This window comes from Emiliania huxleyi (assembly GCF_000372725.1).
Source record: "Emiliania huxleyi CCMP1516 chromosome Unknown EMIHUscaffold_190, whole genome shotgun sequence".
NCBI lineage: Eukaryota > Haptophyta > Isochrysidales > Noelaerhabdaceae > Emiliania > Emiliania huxleyi.
The window spans coordinates 49,429-65,482 of record NW_005200689.1 but is presented as its reverse complement, the minus strand read 5'-3'; the positions used below and the strand labels follow the sequence as shown (position 1 = coordinate 65,482).

General features: G+C 67.3%; 6 protein-coding genes across 6 annotated transcripts; 3 read left to right on the top strand and 3 right to left on the bottom strand.

Moving 5' to 3' along the window:
* Window positions 1-261: 261 nt before the first annotated feature.
* On the top strand, window positions 262-2,893 carry EMIHUDRAFT_113471 (hypothetical protein; the record flags this gene model as incomplete). The annotated part of the gene is made up of 3 exons (XM_005782284.1): window positions 262-1,531; window positions 2,439-2,638; window positions 2,729-2,893. The coding sequence occupies 3 exons, from the start codon at window positions 262-264 to the stop codon at window positions 2,891-2,893; spliced, it is 1,635 nt and encodes a 544-aa protein (XP_005782341.1).
* A 297-nt stretch (window positions 2,894-3,190) lies between these two features.
* EMIHUDRAFT_233283 (hypothetical protein) lies at window positions 3,191-4,651 on the bottom strand (the record flags this gene model as incomplete). The annotated part of the gene is made up of 5 exons (XM_005782283.1): window positions 3,191-3,766; window positions 3,837-3,881; window positions 4,050-4,073; window positions 4,250-4,441; window positions 4,616-4,651. 5 exons carry the CDS (start codon window positions 4,649-4,651, stop codon window positions 3,191-3,193), a joined length of 873 nt encoding a protein of 290 aa, XP_005782340.1.
* A 1,145-nt stretch (window positions 4,652-5,796) lies between these two features.
* Window positions 5,797-6,960, bottom strand: EMIHUDRAFT_233282 (hypothetical protein; the record flags this gene model as incomplete). Its single annotated transcript, XM_005782282.1, has 5 exons — window positions 5,797-5,921; window positions 5,996-6,107; window positions 6,259-6,399; window positions 6,743-6,801; window positions 6,939-6,960. The coding sequence occupies 5 exons, from the start codon at window positions 6,958-6,960 to the stop codon at window positions 5,797-5,799; spliced, it is 459 nt and encodes a 152-aa protein (XP_005782339.1).
* A 2,347-nt stretch (window positions 6,961-9,307) lies between these two features.
* Window positions 9,308-11,753, top strand: EMIHUDRAFT_456661 (hypothetical protein). Its single transcript, XM_005782281.1, has 7 exons — window positions 9,308-9,631; window positions 9,778-9,876; window positions 9,955-10,056; window positions 10,152-10,223; window positions 10,293-10,461; window positions 10,534-10,661; window positions 10,737-11,753. Exons 1-7 carry the CDS (start codon window positions 9,353-9,355, stop codon window positions 11,478-11,480), a joined length of 1,593 nt encoding a protein of 530 aa, XP_005782338.1. The 5' UTR covers window positions 9,308-9,352; the 3' UTR covers window positions 11,481-11,753.
* Window positions 11,754-12,409: 656 nt separating this feature from the next.
* EMIHUDRAFT_113468 (hypothetical protein) lies at window positions 12,410-13,173 on the bottom strand (the record flags this gene model as incomplete). The annotated part of the gene is made up of 5 exons (XM_005782280.1): window positions 12,410-12,477; window positions 12,607-12,663; window positions 12,755-12,836; window positions 12,914-12,997; window positions 13,027-13,173. The coding sequence occupies 5 exons, from the start codon at window positions 13,171-13,173 to the stop codon at window positions 12,410-12,412; spliced, it is 438 nt and encodes a 145-aa protein (XP_005782337.1).
* A 415-nt stretch (window positions 13,174-13,588) lies between these two features.
* EMIHUDRAFT_113467 (hypothetical protein) lies at window positions 13,589-14,299 on the top strand (the record flags this gene model as incomplete). Its single annotated transcript, XM_005782279.1, has 1 exon — window positions 13,589-14,299. The coding sequence occupies one exon, from the start codon at window positions 13,589-13,591 to the stop codon at window positions 14,297-14,299; it is 711 nt and encodes a 236-aa protein (XP_005782336.1).
* Between the last annotated feature and the right edge of the window lie 1,755 nt (window positions 14,300-16,054).

Here is a 16,054-nt window from a genome sequence, read left to right as displayed (position 1 = left end):
CGAGAGAGGTGCGGCCTTGGAACGCCCCGTCTGGCAAGTGCGTCATGACTTCGGGCAGCACCGCGTGCCCGTCGGTGACGACGACCTGCCAGCCGCCCACGTCCAAAGTCTCGGAGCCGGGCGGCGGCGCGGTGCGCGTCGAGAGACACCATCGTGAAAACAAAGAATTCGACCGCCTTGACAGCACACAGGTTCGACACAAACAAGAATTCTTAGAAACAAGCAAAAAAACAAGAAAAGCTAGTGAGCAGCGTTCAAAGCATGCCCACCACCTTCGACGACCTCTCGCACGACGACCTCGTCGCCATTGGCGAGGCGCTGCCGCCACTGTCTGGCCGATGGCGTCTCAGAGGAACGTGCCGGAGAGTCCGTGCCGTCTTCAACGATCCGATCGCTGGACTGCTGCTGCCGCCGCCAACCCTCATCACAGAGGCCGTGACCAGAGGTCCGACGCAGGCAGAGGTCTCCAAGTACGGACCTGCGGGAGTGTCGTGGCCCGAAACTGCCAAGCTCATCTCGATACAGTGGGCCAAAGGCATCCAGCCCGCTCAAGCGCCAGAGGAGGTCGGCAGCTACCCGGTTGGCGTCACAATCTGGAGGTCGCTGCGCGAGCCCCAGCTACGCCGCGTGCTGCGGCAGGTCCGCTCGCTGGCCGAGGGCTCAGAGCGCAGCCCCGAGTGGCGCGTGCAGGTGCCCACGCGTCCGTATGAGCCCGCGCGCTTCGACATCTTTTTCAAGATTGCGTGGGAGGCGTTGCCGAAGCTCGCCGAGCGCCTCATGACCAAAGTGGCGTCGGCGACCTTTGCCTTCCGCGCGCCCGCCGACGACAAGCTGGACGCGGCCGCGCCGGCGCCGCGGCTGCCGCGGCTGGTGGCGCTCGTGCAGCAGGAGCTCCGCATGAGCTGCGAGTCCGAGGGCGCGCGCGTGAATGCGGCGCTCGACGAGGCGATGCGGGACTACGAGAGCTCCGCCACCAAAACGGTGCACGTGCTCAGGCAGCTTGAGCGCCTGCTGATCCACGCGCGGCTGAGCGAGGTCCGCACCGAGGTGCTCGGGCGCGTGCTGGCGACGAAGCGGCGCGTGCTCGTCGAGCGGCTGAAGCACCATCTTGCGGCGCTCCAGGAGGAGGCAGCAGCCGAGGCGCGGCGCGGCCCGCTCGCGCTGCTGATCGCGCGCTGCGACGCTCTGCGCGAGACGGTGGACGAGTGCCGCGCCCTCGCGGATGACGGGGCCATGCTGGACTATCAGCTCCACGCCGGCGAGCCCATCGACTTCGAGGACTTCGAGCTCGACGCCGATGTGACGCGTCTTCGCGCGGCGCTGCACTTGCGCGCGCGGCGCCTCGAGAGCGCGGCGGACCTGCGTCAGCAGGCCGAACGCATCAGCTTGCTCTCGCAGCAGCTCGCGAATGGGCTGGCGCTGCACGAGCGAGAATTCGAGGACGACAGTGGCGCCGACGGCGGCCTGCTCGAGCCGCTCAAGAGCACCGAGGGTTTCGCCGGGCTGGTCAAGACCGCGTTACTGGAGCTGGGTGGGATGTATGATGATGACCCTGCGGCGTTGGCGCTTGGCGCTGGCGGGGATGTCGACAACGATTAGCGCCGTCGAGCATGTCCACCGTCTTGGAGCATTTGGAGTGCAGTTGGTAGCCCGTCACATCCAGGGCCGGGGAGCTAACCCCGCTCGCGCTCCGCGCGGCCTCCTTACACCCCCATTCCGAAGGGGCTCCTCCCTCCCCTCGGGCCTCGGTCCTCCTTCCTGCTCGCCTTCCGTTGGTCACGCGACGGTTGCGGGGCCCGCTGCGGCCTCCTATAGCCTTTTTCGCGGCTGCGGCCCCGTCGTCGTCTTGCCTTCTCTGCCTGATCTCGTTGACTCCGCCGACGGCGATCCCGTGCCCGACTCCCCGCCGGGCGAGGGCGGCAGCATTAGGTCGTCTCGCCGCACCTCCCCGGGACCCCGGGAGGTCGGGCCAGCCGTCTCCCTGGTCGACGAATCGCGCTCGCATCCGCGGTCTCTCTATCGTAATCGGCTCGCCCACCCCTTCCGCCGACTCCTCATCGAGCTCGGGGAGGCGTGGTCCTCCTTGTCGTGGTTCATGATAGTTCAGCTGTTGTTGCGACGGGTCTACCCCCCCCCCGGCGAGCCCGTATGCCCCAGCACCACCGGGGGGCTGAGAGCTGTTGGTTGCCGCTAAATTCACAGCCGTCAGTGCGGAACAAGGGTTGCAACCTGGAAAAAGGACGGCTCGCTGGTAAAAAGACAGCACCAAGGTAGGGAAAAGACCTTCCTTGCCACTGTCGGACACGGCCGGTGGGAACCTCCTAGCTTCTTTTCTACCATTACGCTCGGCAATTGGACAGTCACCGCACGGGGCAGCCACGCATTGATCTCGAGCGCAGCACGCCGCGCATCTACTCACTCCATGTAGCCACGAATAGGCAACCGTGTCTACGGTTGGCTCTCGGGCCCAAAGCACCGTGTAGACCTCGGCTTTCGCGCGAGGGGCGACGCCGCCGCTCGCTCGCTACCCCACGGTCTTATAGGCCAGAGCTTCTCCTCGGTGGCGCCAAGGGATGGCCGTGTCGACGTTTACCCAAAGGTGGGTCACTTTGCCACCTCTGCGATGGCGGAGGGCGCGGTAGAGGGGGAGGCGCAGCGCGTCATGGCTTGCCACAGCGGTCGCGAGGGTAGCAGTCGCCTCACCAGTGGCTTCCAGCTCTCTCTCTAGGCGCTGCTGTACGAGATGCCGTCGCCGCATGCGACGGAGTTTGCCTTCTCGCGCTTTGGCAAGCCCGAGGAGGTGGTTCTGAGAGAGGCCTTGGTGCGGGGGAACCGCGAAGCCGCTGCTGCTGAGATCGCCGAGGGAGAGGCTGCGGACGAGGGTCGGGCCTAGAGCTCGCACACACTTCGATCTTCGCCACATTCCAACAAAGGCAACACCCTACACGGCACGCAACACAGGCACCAAAATTAGACCCGAACGAGCAAAAATCTGGATCTGAGAGCCGCGGTTTGACGCGCCGCGTAGGCGTACACCACCCCACAAATCCCCGCGCGCACCACTTCTCCTCTCACACCGGTCACCGCGCTCAGCGGATCTGATGTGCTTTTTATATTCTCGTACTCTACTCCGTCCCTCAGTGCCCAGATATTCCCCCCAAAACACAAACGGGTTGGGTGAAGCGGGGCGTCAGTCATCGTGGTCGTCGTCACCCTCTTTGCTGCAGCTGCCGCTGCCGCTGCCGGCCTCGAGCTGACGTTTGGTTGGAGAATCCGCACGTCCACCCGGCAGCTGCGGCTCCCCCCGCCCCCCCTTCACCAGGCCCTCGCCCGGCTCGCCCATATCCGGGAGTTCGGAGCAGAGGCGCAGCTCCTTCTCGGCCAGGAGCGTGACGGTGTCGCGCAACTGCCGCTCCGGCGCGTGCCACAGCAGCGGGGGGGAGAGCACCGCGAGCCACAGCCCCTTGTGGCCGGGGCACTGCTGCACCGCGCGCAACTGCACACGGCACGCAGCGTCGCCGCGGCCGGCAGCGAGCTCAAGGCGGATGTACAGGCGCCAGAGCGCGGCGCACGCGCCGCACCGCGCCGGTGTGAGGGCCTCCTCGAGCAGCGAGCGCGCGCGCCGCTCGCGGCTGGCGCGGCCTGGCGCCGACTGGCTCGGGGCGGCCTGCTGCCCGCCAGAGCCCGCAGCGAGGAAGCCAGGCACGAGCTCGGCGACGTCCGCGTCCGCCAGCTCGGCCGCCTCCGTCCCAAGCTCGACGAGGACCTGTTCACGAGCGGGGCGGTGTGGAGGGCGCCTGTCTCCCTCGCCGCCTGCTCCGGGGTGCGGCGCGGACCGAGCCCAGCCAGAGCTGGAGGCAGCTCGGGCTGCGCGAGCGCGCCTGCGCGAGCACGGCGCGGAGGCCGAGCCGCGCGTGTGTCGACGAGCAGAGCGAGGTAAGGGCGCCAAAGAAGGCGGCGTTGGCGGGGAAGGCGAGCAGGGCCCGCTCGAGCAGTCGGCGGCGGCGGCGGGGCGGCGTGGGCTTGCTCTCCGCGTGGCGCGTCTCGACCCAGACGTACTCCTCGAGCAACGCCTGTTCAGAGCACGTCGCCGTGAAGAGACACCGCGCACTATTGAGCAGGCAACCGCCCGCTGCTCGAGCAACGCCTCGTGCTCGAGCGAGCCGGCGCCGGCGAGCCGCGGTGCCGCGCCGCCGCCCCAAGTCGCGCCTCCTGGCGGCGCCCCGCCCGCCTCCAGCGCCGCGAGGACGCGCTCAAAGACGGCGGCGGCCGACTCCACGCCGGACGTGAGCAGCTCGAGAAGCGCGCACGCGCTCACGACGTGGCGACTCTCCGCCGAGAGGGACGGCAGCGGCGGGCTGCCAGCCTCCGGTCGCAGCAGCCCGTCGACCTCCTCGCTCAGCGAGCGCCGGGCGCGCAGCAGCAGCGGCGGAGGTACCGGCTGAGACGGCGGCAGCGCAGAAGCTTCCGGCGCCCACACCGCCGCAAGAGTTCGCAGCGCCGCCGCCGCGTCGCCGCCTCCGCTGCCTCCTGCTCCTCCCCCGCCGCCTCTGCCGTCGCCTCCGCCTCCCGCCCCTCCGAGCTCCAGTTTGGCCGAAAGGTAGGCGAGTCCAACCAGCCCGCGCGGCGAGAGCGACGCGGCGGCCGCCATGCCGATCGCCGACGAGCAAACGCGGCTCGCTTCGGCCCCCCCTCCGGCGGCGAGCGACGCGCGCGCGTACGCCGCGTACAAGGGCAAGTCGTGCGGCCGCCGCCGCAGCAGCGCCTTTGCGACCGGGCGGCAAGCGGCGGCGGCGGCGGCAATGGCGGCGGCGGAGGAGCCACCGCCAGCAGAGGCCGGGGCTGCCCTCGTTGCCCCGGAGGCAGCGGCGGTGCGCATGGCGACGTAGGCGAGCTTCGGGTCGGAGGGGAAGAGAGCGCACGCGTGCCTCAGCAGCTCCGCGCCGAAGGCTGCCACCGCGCCTCCTCCGCCGCCGCCTCCGCCGCCGCCTCCGCCGCCGCCTCCGCCGCCATCCCCTCCTCCTCCAGCTCCTCCACCTCCAGCTCCTCCACCGCCATGCCACGGTGCGGCGCCATACGAGTCGTGGAGGACGGCGAGGGGGTGGGAGGAGGGGAGGTGGACTTGCCTTGCGCCTGGCAGGCCGAGGAAGACACGGCTGGGCCAGATCTCGGCCAGACCTCGGCCAGATCTCGGCCAGACCTCGGCCAGATCTCGGCCAGATCTCGGCCAGATCTCGGCCAGATCTCGGCCAGATCTCGGCCCGATCTCGCGCCTGGCAGGCCGAGGAAGACGGCGAAGGAGAGGAGCAGCTCGAGCCTCGCCGCCGTCGAGTCGAGGCGGGCCAAGTACGGGGCCAAATCCTAGATCTCGAGGGCCAAGATCTCGCCGAGATCTGGCCGAGATACGGGCCGACGGATGGGGAGAGAGCTCCTCAAAGAAGACGACGCGCTCCGGGTCAGCGTCGGCGGCGGCGGCCTGACGCGTCGCAGAGATGGGCAGCTCTCGCTCCGCTGACAGCGCTCGCTCCTCCCGCGCCCACAGACCCGCCCGGAGCGGGCAGACGCCGGCGGCCGCTGCGGCGGCCCCCGCTCCGCCCCCCGCCCCTGCGCCGCTGTCGGAGAGGCCTGGAGGAGCCGACGCCTCCGCCTCCTCCTCCTCCTGCTGCTCCGCAGCAGCAGCAGCAGCAGCAGCAGTGGAGTTGCACCAACCGCGCGCCTTCGGCTCGCCGACGCGCGGCGCCTAGCGGACATGTCTCGGACATGTCTCGGACATGTCTCGGACATGTCACCGGCGGCTCAGCCGACGCGCGGCGCCTCCGACTCCCAAAACTCCGCAAATGCGTCGAGCCGCTCGCCCAGCGGCGCCGCGAGCAGCGCCGGCGGGCAAAAACAGTTGAGCTCGACCGCAGCCTGCAGCAACTCTTCATGGCTCACGACTCATGGCTCAATATTGGTCCATCCTCATCGGCCTGCGCCGCCTGCAGCAGCGCAGTACCGCGCTCCGAGAAGCCGGCGGCGCGCTCCGCGTACGCAGCTCGCAGCAGCAGTAGCAGCGCCCCGCGCTGGAGAGCGTCCACGGCGGAGGGCGGCTCTCCGCCCGCGGCCGCCTGGTGAAAGAACGAAGAGCTGCTCCTGGCAACTGCTGTTCTTGCTACTTGAGCTCTCTCCGCCCGCGGCCGCCTCCTCAGCGCGCCCCCTCAGGGCGGCGGCGGCTGCGGCGGCGGCCTCGCGAAGCGCCGAGACGGAGAAAGACGCGACGTGGCGAGAGGCATGGGCGAGGCTTTCCATGCGGAGCATCACCGAGCACGGGTCGCCGCGGATCGCCTCCTCCCAAGCGCTGCCCACCTCCTCCGGCTCGAGAAGCGACTCCTGAGCGCGCAGCAGCTCGACCGCCACAGCCTCGTTGCGAGGGTTGGCGGCGACAGCCCGACGCAGCACAGACACCTTGCGCTCCGCGACGGCGCCAGCCCTCCTCCCCCCCCCTCCGCCGCCGCCGCCCTCGAGCGCGCCGCCGCCGCCCTCCTCGAGCTCCGCCAAGGCCAGCCACGCGGCGACGTCCCCCGGCCTCTCCCGCGTCGCCGCGTTGAGGGTGCGCACTCTTTCGCGCGCGCCGCCCTCGCCCTCGCCCTCGCCGCCGCCGCCGCCGCCCTCTCCCTCGCCGCCGTCGTCGGACTCGTCGAGCGGCAGGAAGGTCGGCACGCCCTCTCCTGCGTCGCCTCTGCTCGCCCTCCTCCTCGCCCACCGCCTCTGCAGCTGCGTGATTCGCAGCGGCGGCCCCTCGCGTCGCCCTTCGGAGAGCGCCTGTGGGACATGTCCGGGACACGTCCGGGTCATGTCCTGGCGGCCCCTCGCGTCGCCCTTCGGAGAGCGCCTCGATGCGCCGCGGCCGCGGCGCGAAGTATCGCCGCCCCGCCCCTCGCCGCGCAAGCTTGCGGTACCTGCCAGCGAGGACCGTCTCATCTATTCATGCAATCAGAGCCGCGGCGTGGGCGCCTCCTCTCTCTGGAGCGCGTCGCCGAAATCTAGCCTCCCGGGCCGGCGCTGGCAGGTGGTCACCGAGGCGTGTGTCCCGCGTACGAGCAGCCGAAGACGGCGTTGTCAGGGTCGCCTCGCACGTCAAACCGGAAGAAGGCCTCGCCGCCGCCGCCGCCTCCCCCTCCTCCTCCTCCGCCGCCGCCGCTGCCGCCGGCGTCGGCGCCGTCGAGCCAGCGTGGCGCCACGCGGCCGCGCGGGTCATGGGTCAGCATCGCCCGGTCACGCGCCGCCATCTTGGAGACATCACTCGTCTGAGGCGCCGTCGCGTCGTCCGACTCGCCGCTCTCGTCGTCGTCGCTGCTGCTCCCTGCCCGCCGCGCACGCTTCCGCTTGTGACTCTTGCCCTTGGGATCCTTCTCCTTCTTCGGCTTTGAGCGCCTGCGCTTCTCCTTCTTCGGCTTTGGACGCGCTTCGTGCCGATCCTCGGACGGCGGCAGCGGCGGTGGCAGCGGCGGTGGCAGTGGCGGCGGCGGCGGCTGCTCCGGCGGCTCTGACGGCAGCGGCGGCGGCGGCGGCGGCTCCGGAGGCGGCTCCGGCGGAAGCGGTGGTGGCGGCTCTGGCGGAGCTGGCTTTGACGGCTTGAAGCTGGACAGGTTCAGCCAGCTGTCGGCCATGGCAAGTCGATAAAAAGAATTCTCCGAAACAAGCCCCTCTCACAGCAGACGACGTCGAATGCCGCCGTCGCCGAACCATGGCGGGCGCGCCGCGGCCGCGCGCAACCTTCGTCACAATGCCAACCGCGCGCGGCCGTCGACCGGCAAGCACACGCCTCGACTCGGACACACTGTTCCGAGGGCAAGGGAGAGGGGCTGGCCCCTAGCCCGAGAGGGGAGCTTCCGAGACCCACTACATGACCGCGCACGCATCATCCCGCGGCCTGGCGGTCGGCGGGATTGCAATCAGTCTTCGCGTGCCGCCTGTCGTTCGCTCGGGCGCCTTGGACGTCGGGGTGGCGAGCAGGGGACGCGGCTCTGAGCGCCCAGCGACGCGTGCCGGATGGAGTCCGGCCGCGGGTGACTAGGGAACTTCGCTCAGGATGTGTGGCAGTCAGTTTGGCTGAGTGTCTTGTCTTGTGGTTCTGTGTGTCGCTCCTGTGTGACCGTCATCGCCCGTCTAGCGTCCACCCATACCGCGTTGGTGTCCCAGTCGTTGGTCGGACTGTGTTTCGCCTTCCCATCAATCAATCAAGCAGACTGGCTCGGACTGGCGCTACAGTCGATAAAAAGAATTTTACAAACTGCCCAGGGACTGGCGCGCACTAAAAAGAATTTTAGCGGGGGAAGGTGGCATCCATCCCTTGGGTTGTTCTTTCTTTCTTTCTTGCCTTCTGTTTTCTTTCTTTCTTTTCTGGCGCGCACTGGCACTAACACAGGTACACCACGGGAGCCGCCTAAGCGACTCCTGCGAGGACGGCGAGGCACTTATAGCTCCGTGCAGGTGAACCTTCTTTTCTAGACGGCTAGGTAGGATTGAGAGCAGCCTCGCTCTCAATCCTAGAAGTCGATGGATTGTGAGCAGCAGTCCTCGCAATCGTAGCATCTCTGTGCGATTGTGAGCGCCTACGCTCGCAATCCTACACTACTTCTAGGATGGTCGAGCGGTCCCTCACTGGTATGTCATTGGGGGGGGTTTGGATTGTGAGGAGACCATCCCGGCGCGCTCACAAGCGCTCGCGGCTGGAGCGACTGGGAGCGCCCCTCTGTGCGCCTGCCAGCAATCCTTGGACATGGATCTTTGGTACGATTGTGAGCGCAGCCGCTCATTAGTCCTACATACAAGATGTAGGCGACTGCGAGCGCTACTGAATTGGAGGCATGCTGCTAGGATTGTGAGCAGTGCTGCTCGCAACCCTAGACTTTGCTCGGATTGCGAGCGCGCTGGTAGTAGTCGTAGGCGTCGCCAGCCACCTTGGGAGCGGAGCTGCTCGTAGTCCTAGAAGATGTATGTAGGATTGCGAGCGTAGGCGCTCACAATCGCACAGAGATGCTAAGATTGCGATGACTGCTGCTCACAATCCTTCGACTTCTAGGGTTGAGAGCGAGGCTGCTCTCAATCCTAGCCGTCTATCTAGATAGAAAAGAAGGTTTACCCTCCGTGCACAGGTGCACTCGACCCCGCCCTCGCCGCAGGCAAGCGCATTCACAATCTGCTCTGTCTGCTTCTGCAGCCCCAGCCAATTCTGGGTCCAAGTCACCTCAGAGGTACTGGGCCCGCGTCGCCACGACCGACTTGGAAAGAGAGAAAATGCGCCTCCTCATTGGGAATGATCTCGTCAAACCGCCCGCCTACACCCCTGTAGACCCTCTGCATCCTTGCAATGCGTGCGAGCACCCAGCAGCAGCGCTGCGTCGCTATTGTCGACCCCATCTCGACCGGAGCCTGTGTGGCCGTGGAGGCGACCAAGCGCGGCTACGCCGTGGTCGCAGTCTGGTCGGCCGTGGTCACAAAAGACCTGCGCAACATGGTGCCGGAGCATGCAAAGGGTCTCCGATACCATGCCCAGGTGGACGAGGGAGAGTCGATCGAGGCGACGACACAGCTGCTCCGCAAGGCCGCGGCGCCGCACAAGGTCGACGCTGTCATTTGCGGCGCAGAGGTGCGCCACGCCACCGCCGCCGCTCGCCCCTCCACGCACCAAGCTGGCATATGCTCTGAGGTCACAGTATGGGTTCGGCACCTGTTCACAGCAGTGTGAAGTGCATGGCACCACCTCTCACCCCATCCCGCGCGCGCCTCTCGCAGACGGGCGTCGAGCTCGCCGACCGGCTGTCGCAGCGGAGCGGGCTGGCAAGCAACGGCACCGAGCTGGGCAACCGGCGGGACAAACACACGCAGCAGCAGGCCTCCCGCCACACCTGCCTGGCCTACCCTCCTTCCCCTCCATCGTCGCCCGCGGCCCATCCTCCCAATCCTCCTCAGGCGGTACGCGAAGCCGGCATGCGCGCCGTGCGCGAGACGCTCGGCACCGAGTGGCAGACGGTCGCTGGCTGGGTCGCCTCGGAGCTCGAGGCAAACGGCAAGGTGGTGCTGCCAGCAGCTAGACGCCTCGCCAGTGGGCAGAGAGCACGCTCGGCACCGTCTCGTGCCGCTGACGCCAGCCGTCTCCCCCGTCCCAGGTCGTCCTCAAGCCAGTCGAGAGCGCGGGCTCGGACGGCGTCAAGCTGTGCGCCTCGCTGGAGGAGTCAAAGGCACGGCCTCGACATGCTCAGACGCCTGAGCCGTGCGCAGCGTCGCATCACGCCTCCGTCCGTGAGCAGGCGCACTTCGAGACCCTCATGGGCGCGCAGCGCCGCGTCGGCGCGCAGGGCGGCGCCGTGCTGTGCCAGGAGTTCCTCGTCGGCCCCGAGTACGTCGTCGACACCGTCACCTCGGCGGGCGAGCACAAGGTGACGGCGGTGTGGAAGTACGACAAGCGGCCTTGCAACGGCGCGCGCTCCGTCCACTGCGTGGGCACTCCCCTCACACGCCCCTAGCCCACCTCCTCAACACCCCCGACAGGCGCGGCCTTTGTCTACTTTGGGATGCTTCCGGTGCCGCCGAGCGAGGCGGTGGCGCAGCGGCTGATCGGATACGTGCTGCCCGTGCTGGACGCGCTGCAGATCCGGTACGGCGCGACGCACGGCGAGGCGCGCTCGGCGTAGGGCCCGGCCCGTGGCCTCGTCGGGGAGCCTTTGCCGGAACCGGATCTCCCCCCCTTGTAGGTCATCCTGACCAAGGACGGACCGTGCCTCGTCGAGATGAACTGCCGGCCGCACGGTGGCGACGGCAACTGGCTGCCGATGGCGCGTGCTCTCACGGGCGGCTACTCGCAGGTGGATGCGCTCCTCGACGCTTTTGTTGAGCCGCAGCGCTTCGCCGCGCTGCCGCCTTGCCCCGGGACGTGGCAGGCGGCCGCGCAGGAGTTCCTCGTGGTGAGCACGCAGGAGGGCAAGGTGGCAAGCGCGCCGGGCTACGAGCTCGCGCGCAGCCTCCGCTCGTTCGTCTCGCTCGAGGCGTTTGTCAGCGTGGGCGATCAGCTCGCTCGCACGGTTGACGTCTTCACGCAGGCGGCCTCCATCGTCCTGGTCCACGCCGACGCCGCGGTGGTCACGGAGGACGCCGCCGCGCTGCGCAGGCTCGAGCAGAGCGGCGACTTCTTCACACTGGCGGTCGAGTACCCGTACCAGACGCGCGAGTCGCTCCTGGCGAGCGCGGTGGGCACGCCGACCGCCACCCGCGTCCCCCTCCCGGCTTCCGCCTCCGCCACCGGCTCGGTGCACTCCCTCAGCAGCGGGGGGCACAGCGCCTCCTTTGTCATCGACACGACCCCCTCCTCGCCGACGCTGCGCCGACCCGAGAGGCGCCCGCCGCGCGTGGTGAGGCCCGCGCTGCGGCCGTCGGGCCTCTCGGTCCCCTTTGTCGGCACAGCGGGCCGCCTCGCCCGCATGGCCCGGGTGGGCGCTTGAGGCATGGGGTGGCACAAGAGTCCACAGCGCTGGAGACCCCCCCGGATCGCCGCCGAGGGGCTTGTGCATATGTGCGGGGTGCAACCCTGGTGCAACCATCGCGGCACACTGCTTTACTCGACTGCATACTGCGGAGCGGGGGTCGGTGGGTATGAGCGGGTGACTGCTCGTCTCTCTGGTCTCCGCCCTCCCCGCTCCCCCCCGGAGGTGTGCCGCGGCGCGCCCGGATCAGGAACGCGATTTAATAAATAAAAACGGACACCTCTACTAGGAGATGGGTAAAAAGGAACAGGTCCCCTCCCGTGCGATCTTTGTGCAGGGTTCTTTGTGGGTGTGGTCGGCGAGGCGCTCTAGTAGCCGGGGTCGTGTCCTCCCGATGGGGGCGCTAGCACTAGCCGTCTTCCACATGGTCCCGCCTCGGGTCCCTGCTGCTCCTAATTTCTTCGTACATCCTCCTGCTGATCTCCGCAACGTCCTGCTCCCTCACTCGGCTCGTCTCGCCCTGCGCGTCCCTGCTCCGCGCCTCGCCCCCCCGGCATCTCGCGTCTCTGCTTGCGTGCGATAAATTTTTACTTTATTGCAGTACATTGATTTCCGTCTCTTTGTGTTTTACGGTGTGACTCGCCCCCCCTGCCTGCCTGCCGCTCCCGTCCGCCACACACGAACGTCTGTGTCGTCGGCACCGACACGTGGGTGCACGCGGCCGAGAGAGACGCGCCCGCTCGCCGCGCGGGTGGCACCGCTGATAGGGGCCCCCACACCCTCCCAATAGAGAATAGCTGAACCGCGTTGATGGCGGCGATGGTTCCTCACCACATGTGTAAGACATGGCTGTTGGAAGCCGAGACGCACACTCAAGATGTTGGGACAGCGCGACGTGCCCGTCAGATCCCTATAGGCACTTGCGCCTCGGAACTTAGACCCTTTCTTCACGCCTTGATGTCGTCGATGGGGTCAATGTCCATGCCCGGAACACGGCTCAGCCTGTTGTCGATTTCTGAGGCGGCAGGGTGGCGCGGGAAGCGGAAGGTGAGAGCGGCGGCGATGACGGCTCAGAGGCGGCCTCGCCACCCCTCGCGGCCCCGTCCGCCCTCGCCACCGTCAGCACCCGGCAGGGGAGGGCCACCTTTGCCGTACTTGAGCAGCAGCGGACGCAGCAGCATGGAGTAGGCCATCTTGGCGCCTGCACGAAGCGTGTGCAGGCAGTTGGCACACAAGGAGCCACTGATGGATGTGGAATGAGGCGAGGAAGGAGGAGGGCGGTACTGGGGCACCGCCGCAGAAGGCAAGGAAGACTAGAACGCCAAACATGATCTCGCCGTAGAAGGGGATGATGAAGGAGACGTAGGAGCAAATCTGTGCCGGCAGAGAGGCAGGGATGATGGCAGTCGGGGGATGGCGGCGCAACCCGCAAACTCCAAACAGCAGCTCACCGACTCCACCAGGGAGAAGATCGAGTACACGAACCAGAAGGTCAGCCACTTGGTGTCATCCTCAGTCGCTTCCGACTCGAGCGCCTACCGTGACGCGCAAGGGCTTGTCACACTGCGGGGTGTCCCCGCAGCGTTGAATGCGAAGGGATGCAATCGTAAATGTTGTTGTGCCGTGAGGCTAAGAATGTGGGCGCGAGGCGGAGCGCCTTGAAGGACAAGTACCCGCACAGCAGGAGCAGGATGTGCGTCGCGAGATCCATGATTACGCCCGGAATCATCGCTGCTCTGCTCTTTGGTTGCCGCTCGTCCGTCCTCTAGTGCGGCCCGACTGCGATGAACGGATCAACGGATCCAGCCACGAGAAGAAACGCTGCGCCAAAGTCCGATTCCAGGCCGTTCTGTCGAGGCCAAGGTGGGAAGCTGTCGCTCCACTGGTCCCCCGGGTTAAATAAAAGAAAGAAAGTGCATTTTAACGCGCCTCACGCCAGCGCAACCTCAGACTGCAGTAGCGCCAGCTGCAGCGCCAGCGGCCCACCACCCATGCGGCCGTCCATGGCTGGCCAGCCACATCAGCGAGTTCGCCACCCGCCGCCGCCCGGCTACACGGTGCCGCTGCCGCCTGCAGGCTCCGCGCCGCCAGTGGCCGGATGGGCGCCCCATCCGGGCGGGCACCCCATGGGTCGGCCACCGCACAGTGGCCCGCCGCTGGGCCCGCCGCTGGGCCCGCCCGGCGCTCCACCGCTCAGACCCGGGTTCCAGCGCCCCTTTGCCCCTGCGATGATCGGGGGTGGTGCAGCGCTCGGGGTCCCACTCCGCCCGCCAGTGCAGGAGCGCGACCTGGCAATCGCCTCCGCAGTGGCCACCGCCGCTGCCAAGGCGGCGTCAGAGTGGGACGAGGCCGAGTCGCGGAGGGCGAAGGACGCCAAGATGGCTGCGCGCAGGGCGGCCGACGAGGCGGCAGAGGCGGTGGAAGCGCAGGCGAAGCTGTGCGAGGAGGCGGATGCCGCGCTTCGGCAGGCGGTGGCCAAGCTCGAAGAGCTCGAGCGCGTCAAGCAGCAGGCGCACACCGGGCTGCCGATGCTCCACAGCGGCACCGCGAAACGCTGGAACCCGCAGAAGGGGTTCGGCTTCATCGTGCCGCGCGGGGGCGAGGGGTCCGACCTCTTTTGCCACACAAACGACATCTTGGACGGCGTTCGGCTGCCGGACGGCGCCCCGGTGCGCTTTGTCCAGTGCTTCGACGAGCGCAAGCAAAAGTACTACGCGGCCGAGGTAACGGGCGGCGCTCCGGCGGCCGAGCCCGAGGCGGGGGAGGAGGAGAGCAGGGGCGACGGAAAGGCGGGCTCAGGGTGGCAGAAGCCGAAGCGGCAGCGCGCGCTGGAGTGACGACGACGTCACGTTCTATTCTCTACCAATCCGGTTTGTGCGGCCTTCCGATCCCCCCCTCCCCCATCCTTTTGTCAGTACTTTTATCCCATCTGCCATCTTCAATCCACAATCGACACGAATGGCCAGACTAGTTATAGAAACCTAGATGCACTTGGAGCACTTGGAGTGCAGCTGGCAACCTCACACCCAGGGCCGGGGAGCTAAGAAGCGCGCACCCAGCGGGCCGGATGCTCGGGTATCGGGTTACGGCGCGGGCTACGGCCCTACATAGACCGCTAGCGCTACAGGCTACACTGATCACTGTACACAGAGAGTACAAGTTGGGCCTACAAAGTCTGAAGAGTGAAGTCCAAGTGCCAAGTCGCAGTGGAGAGAAGCAGAGTACACGACAGTGATAAGAGTTCCATAGCCGGTATGCATCAATGCTTGCACGGTACCCCGCTACCCGCGGCTCTCAACCCCCATCGCGTCGTCTCGCCGCCTGTACCTCCCGCGTCCCGCCGCCCTCAGCCACGGCGACCGCTGGCGCCACGCGCCTCGCATCGCGCCGACGGCTCGTCTCGCTTCGGGCAGCATGCTGCCCACGCGCAGAAACACGTGCGAGTGCGCGATCGTCGGGATGGAGCGAAGCGGCGGCACGTTTTGGAAGCAAACGAGTGGCACATCGGATGGCGACGCCTCGCCTTTGATCTCACGCGCAACGAGCGCCCTCGCGACCGCAGCCTCCGACGCTGGGTCCAGCTCGGTGTCGCCTGGCGTTTTATTCGGATGATGCCACAGAATCCAGTGCTCGATCCCGTCGTCGAGCAGATATGGTGCCAGCGACGGCTCGAGCGCGCTGCCGCCGTGCCATCGGACGTACCGTACGACGTAGTCCGCGTTCGAGATCCGGCCGTGCTCAATACACCAACGTTTGTACCGATCGTACATGGCGTTGCCGTTTGGTGACCGGCCCGGGTACTCGCCCGCGGCGTAGCGCGCCGACTGATTGGCCGCGTGCGCCTTCAGGTCCTCCCACGAGTACGGCCTGTGCAGCGCGCAGCGGCCGGACACGATCCGGCCGCGGCACCCAGCCTGTGGCGCGGCGATTGCTATGGCCAAGGGCGCCGTCAGCCAGCGGCACATGCCTCTGCAAGATCTTGAAGACCCCTCGAGAATTCTTGTCGCGGACGCCTCCACCTCCAAGCCCTGATACAACAAAAAAAGACATGCCTAGACCGGAAACTCGAGCGAGCCCAAGCAGCGCCGGGATCCTCTCCACCGTGATGCTCCTCGCCATCATCGTCACCACGACGTGTCAGCTGCGGACGGGCGTCGCCCACGACCCCCATGCATCGAGCTCTTCTTGCCGTCGGCTCTCCTGCGTGCCGGCACAGAGCTCCGTGCCATCCCTCCAGCGTGATCGTGACGAGTGTATCGCTTTGACGGATCGACCGTACTTGTTATCAAGACTGACATGACGTACACAGTGACACGTCAGACGACACATGCTCTCCCACCCGCGCCGGGCCGCAAAACGCTCTCGACGAGAGCCACAAATAGCCGTCCGCACAGCAAGCCGCTCGGTCGATCACGTTGCTCGCTCGATGCCGGCGAACCAAAAAAGCACGATTCTCAAGTTGGGCCCTCCCCCCCAATGAACACACAGTGAGGGAGGGCGAGACGATCGAGGGGTCCCGTACCATGCGGAATCGACCCTATCAAGTGCTCAAGTGCTCAAGTGCTCAAGTGCAAGCCTCTCTCACTGCAATA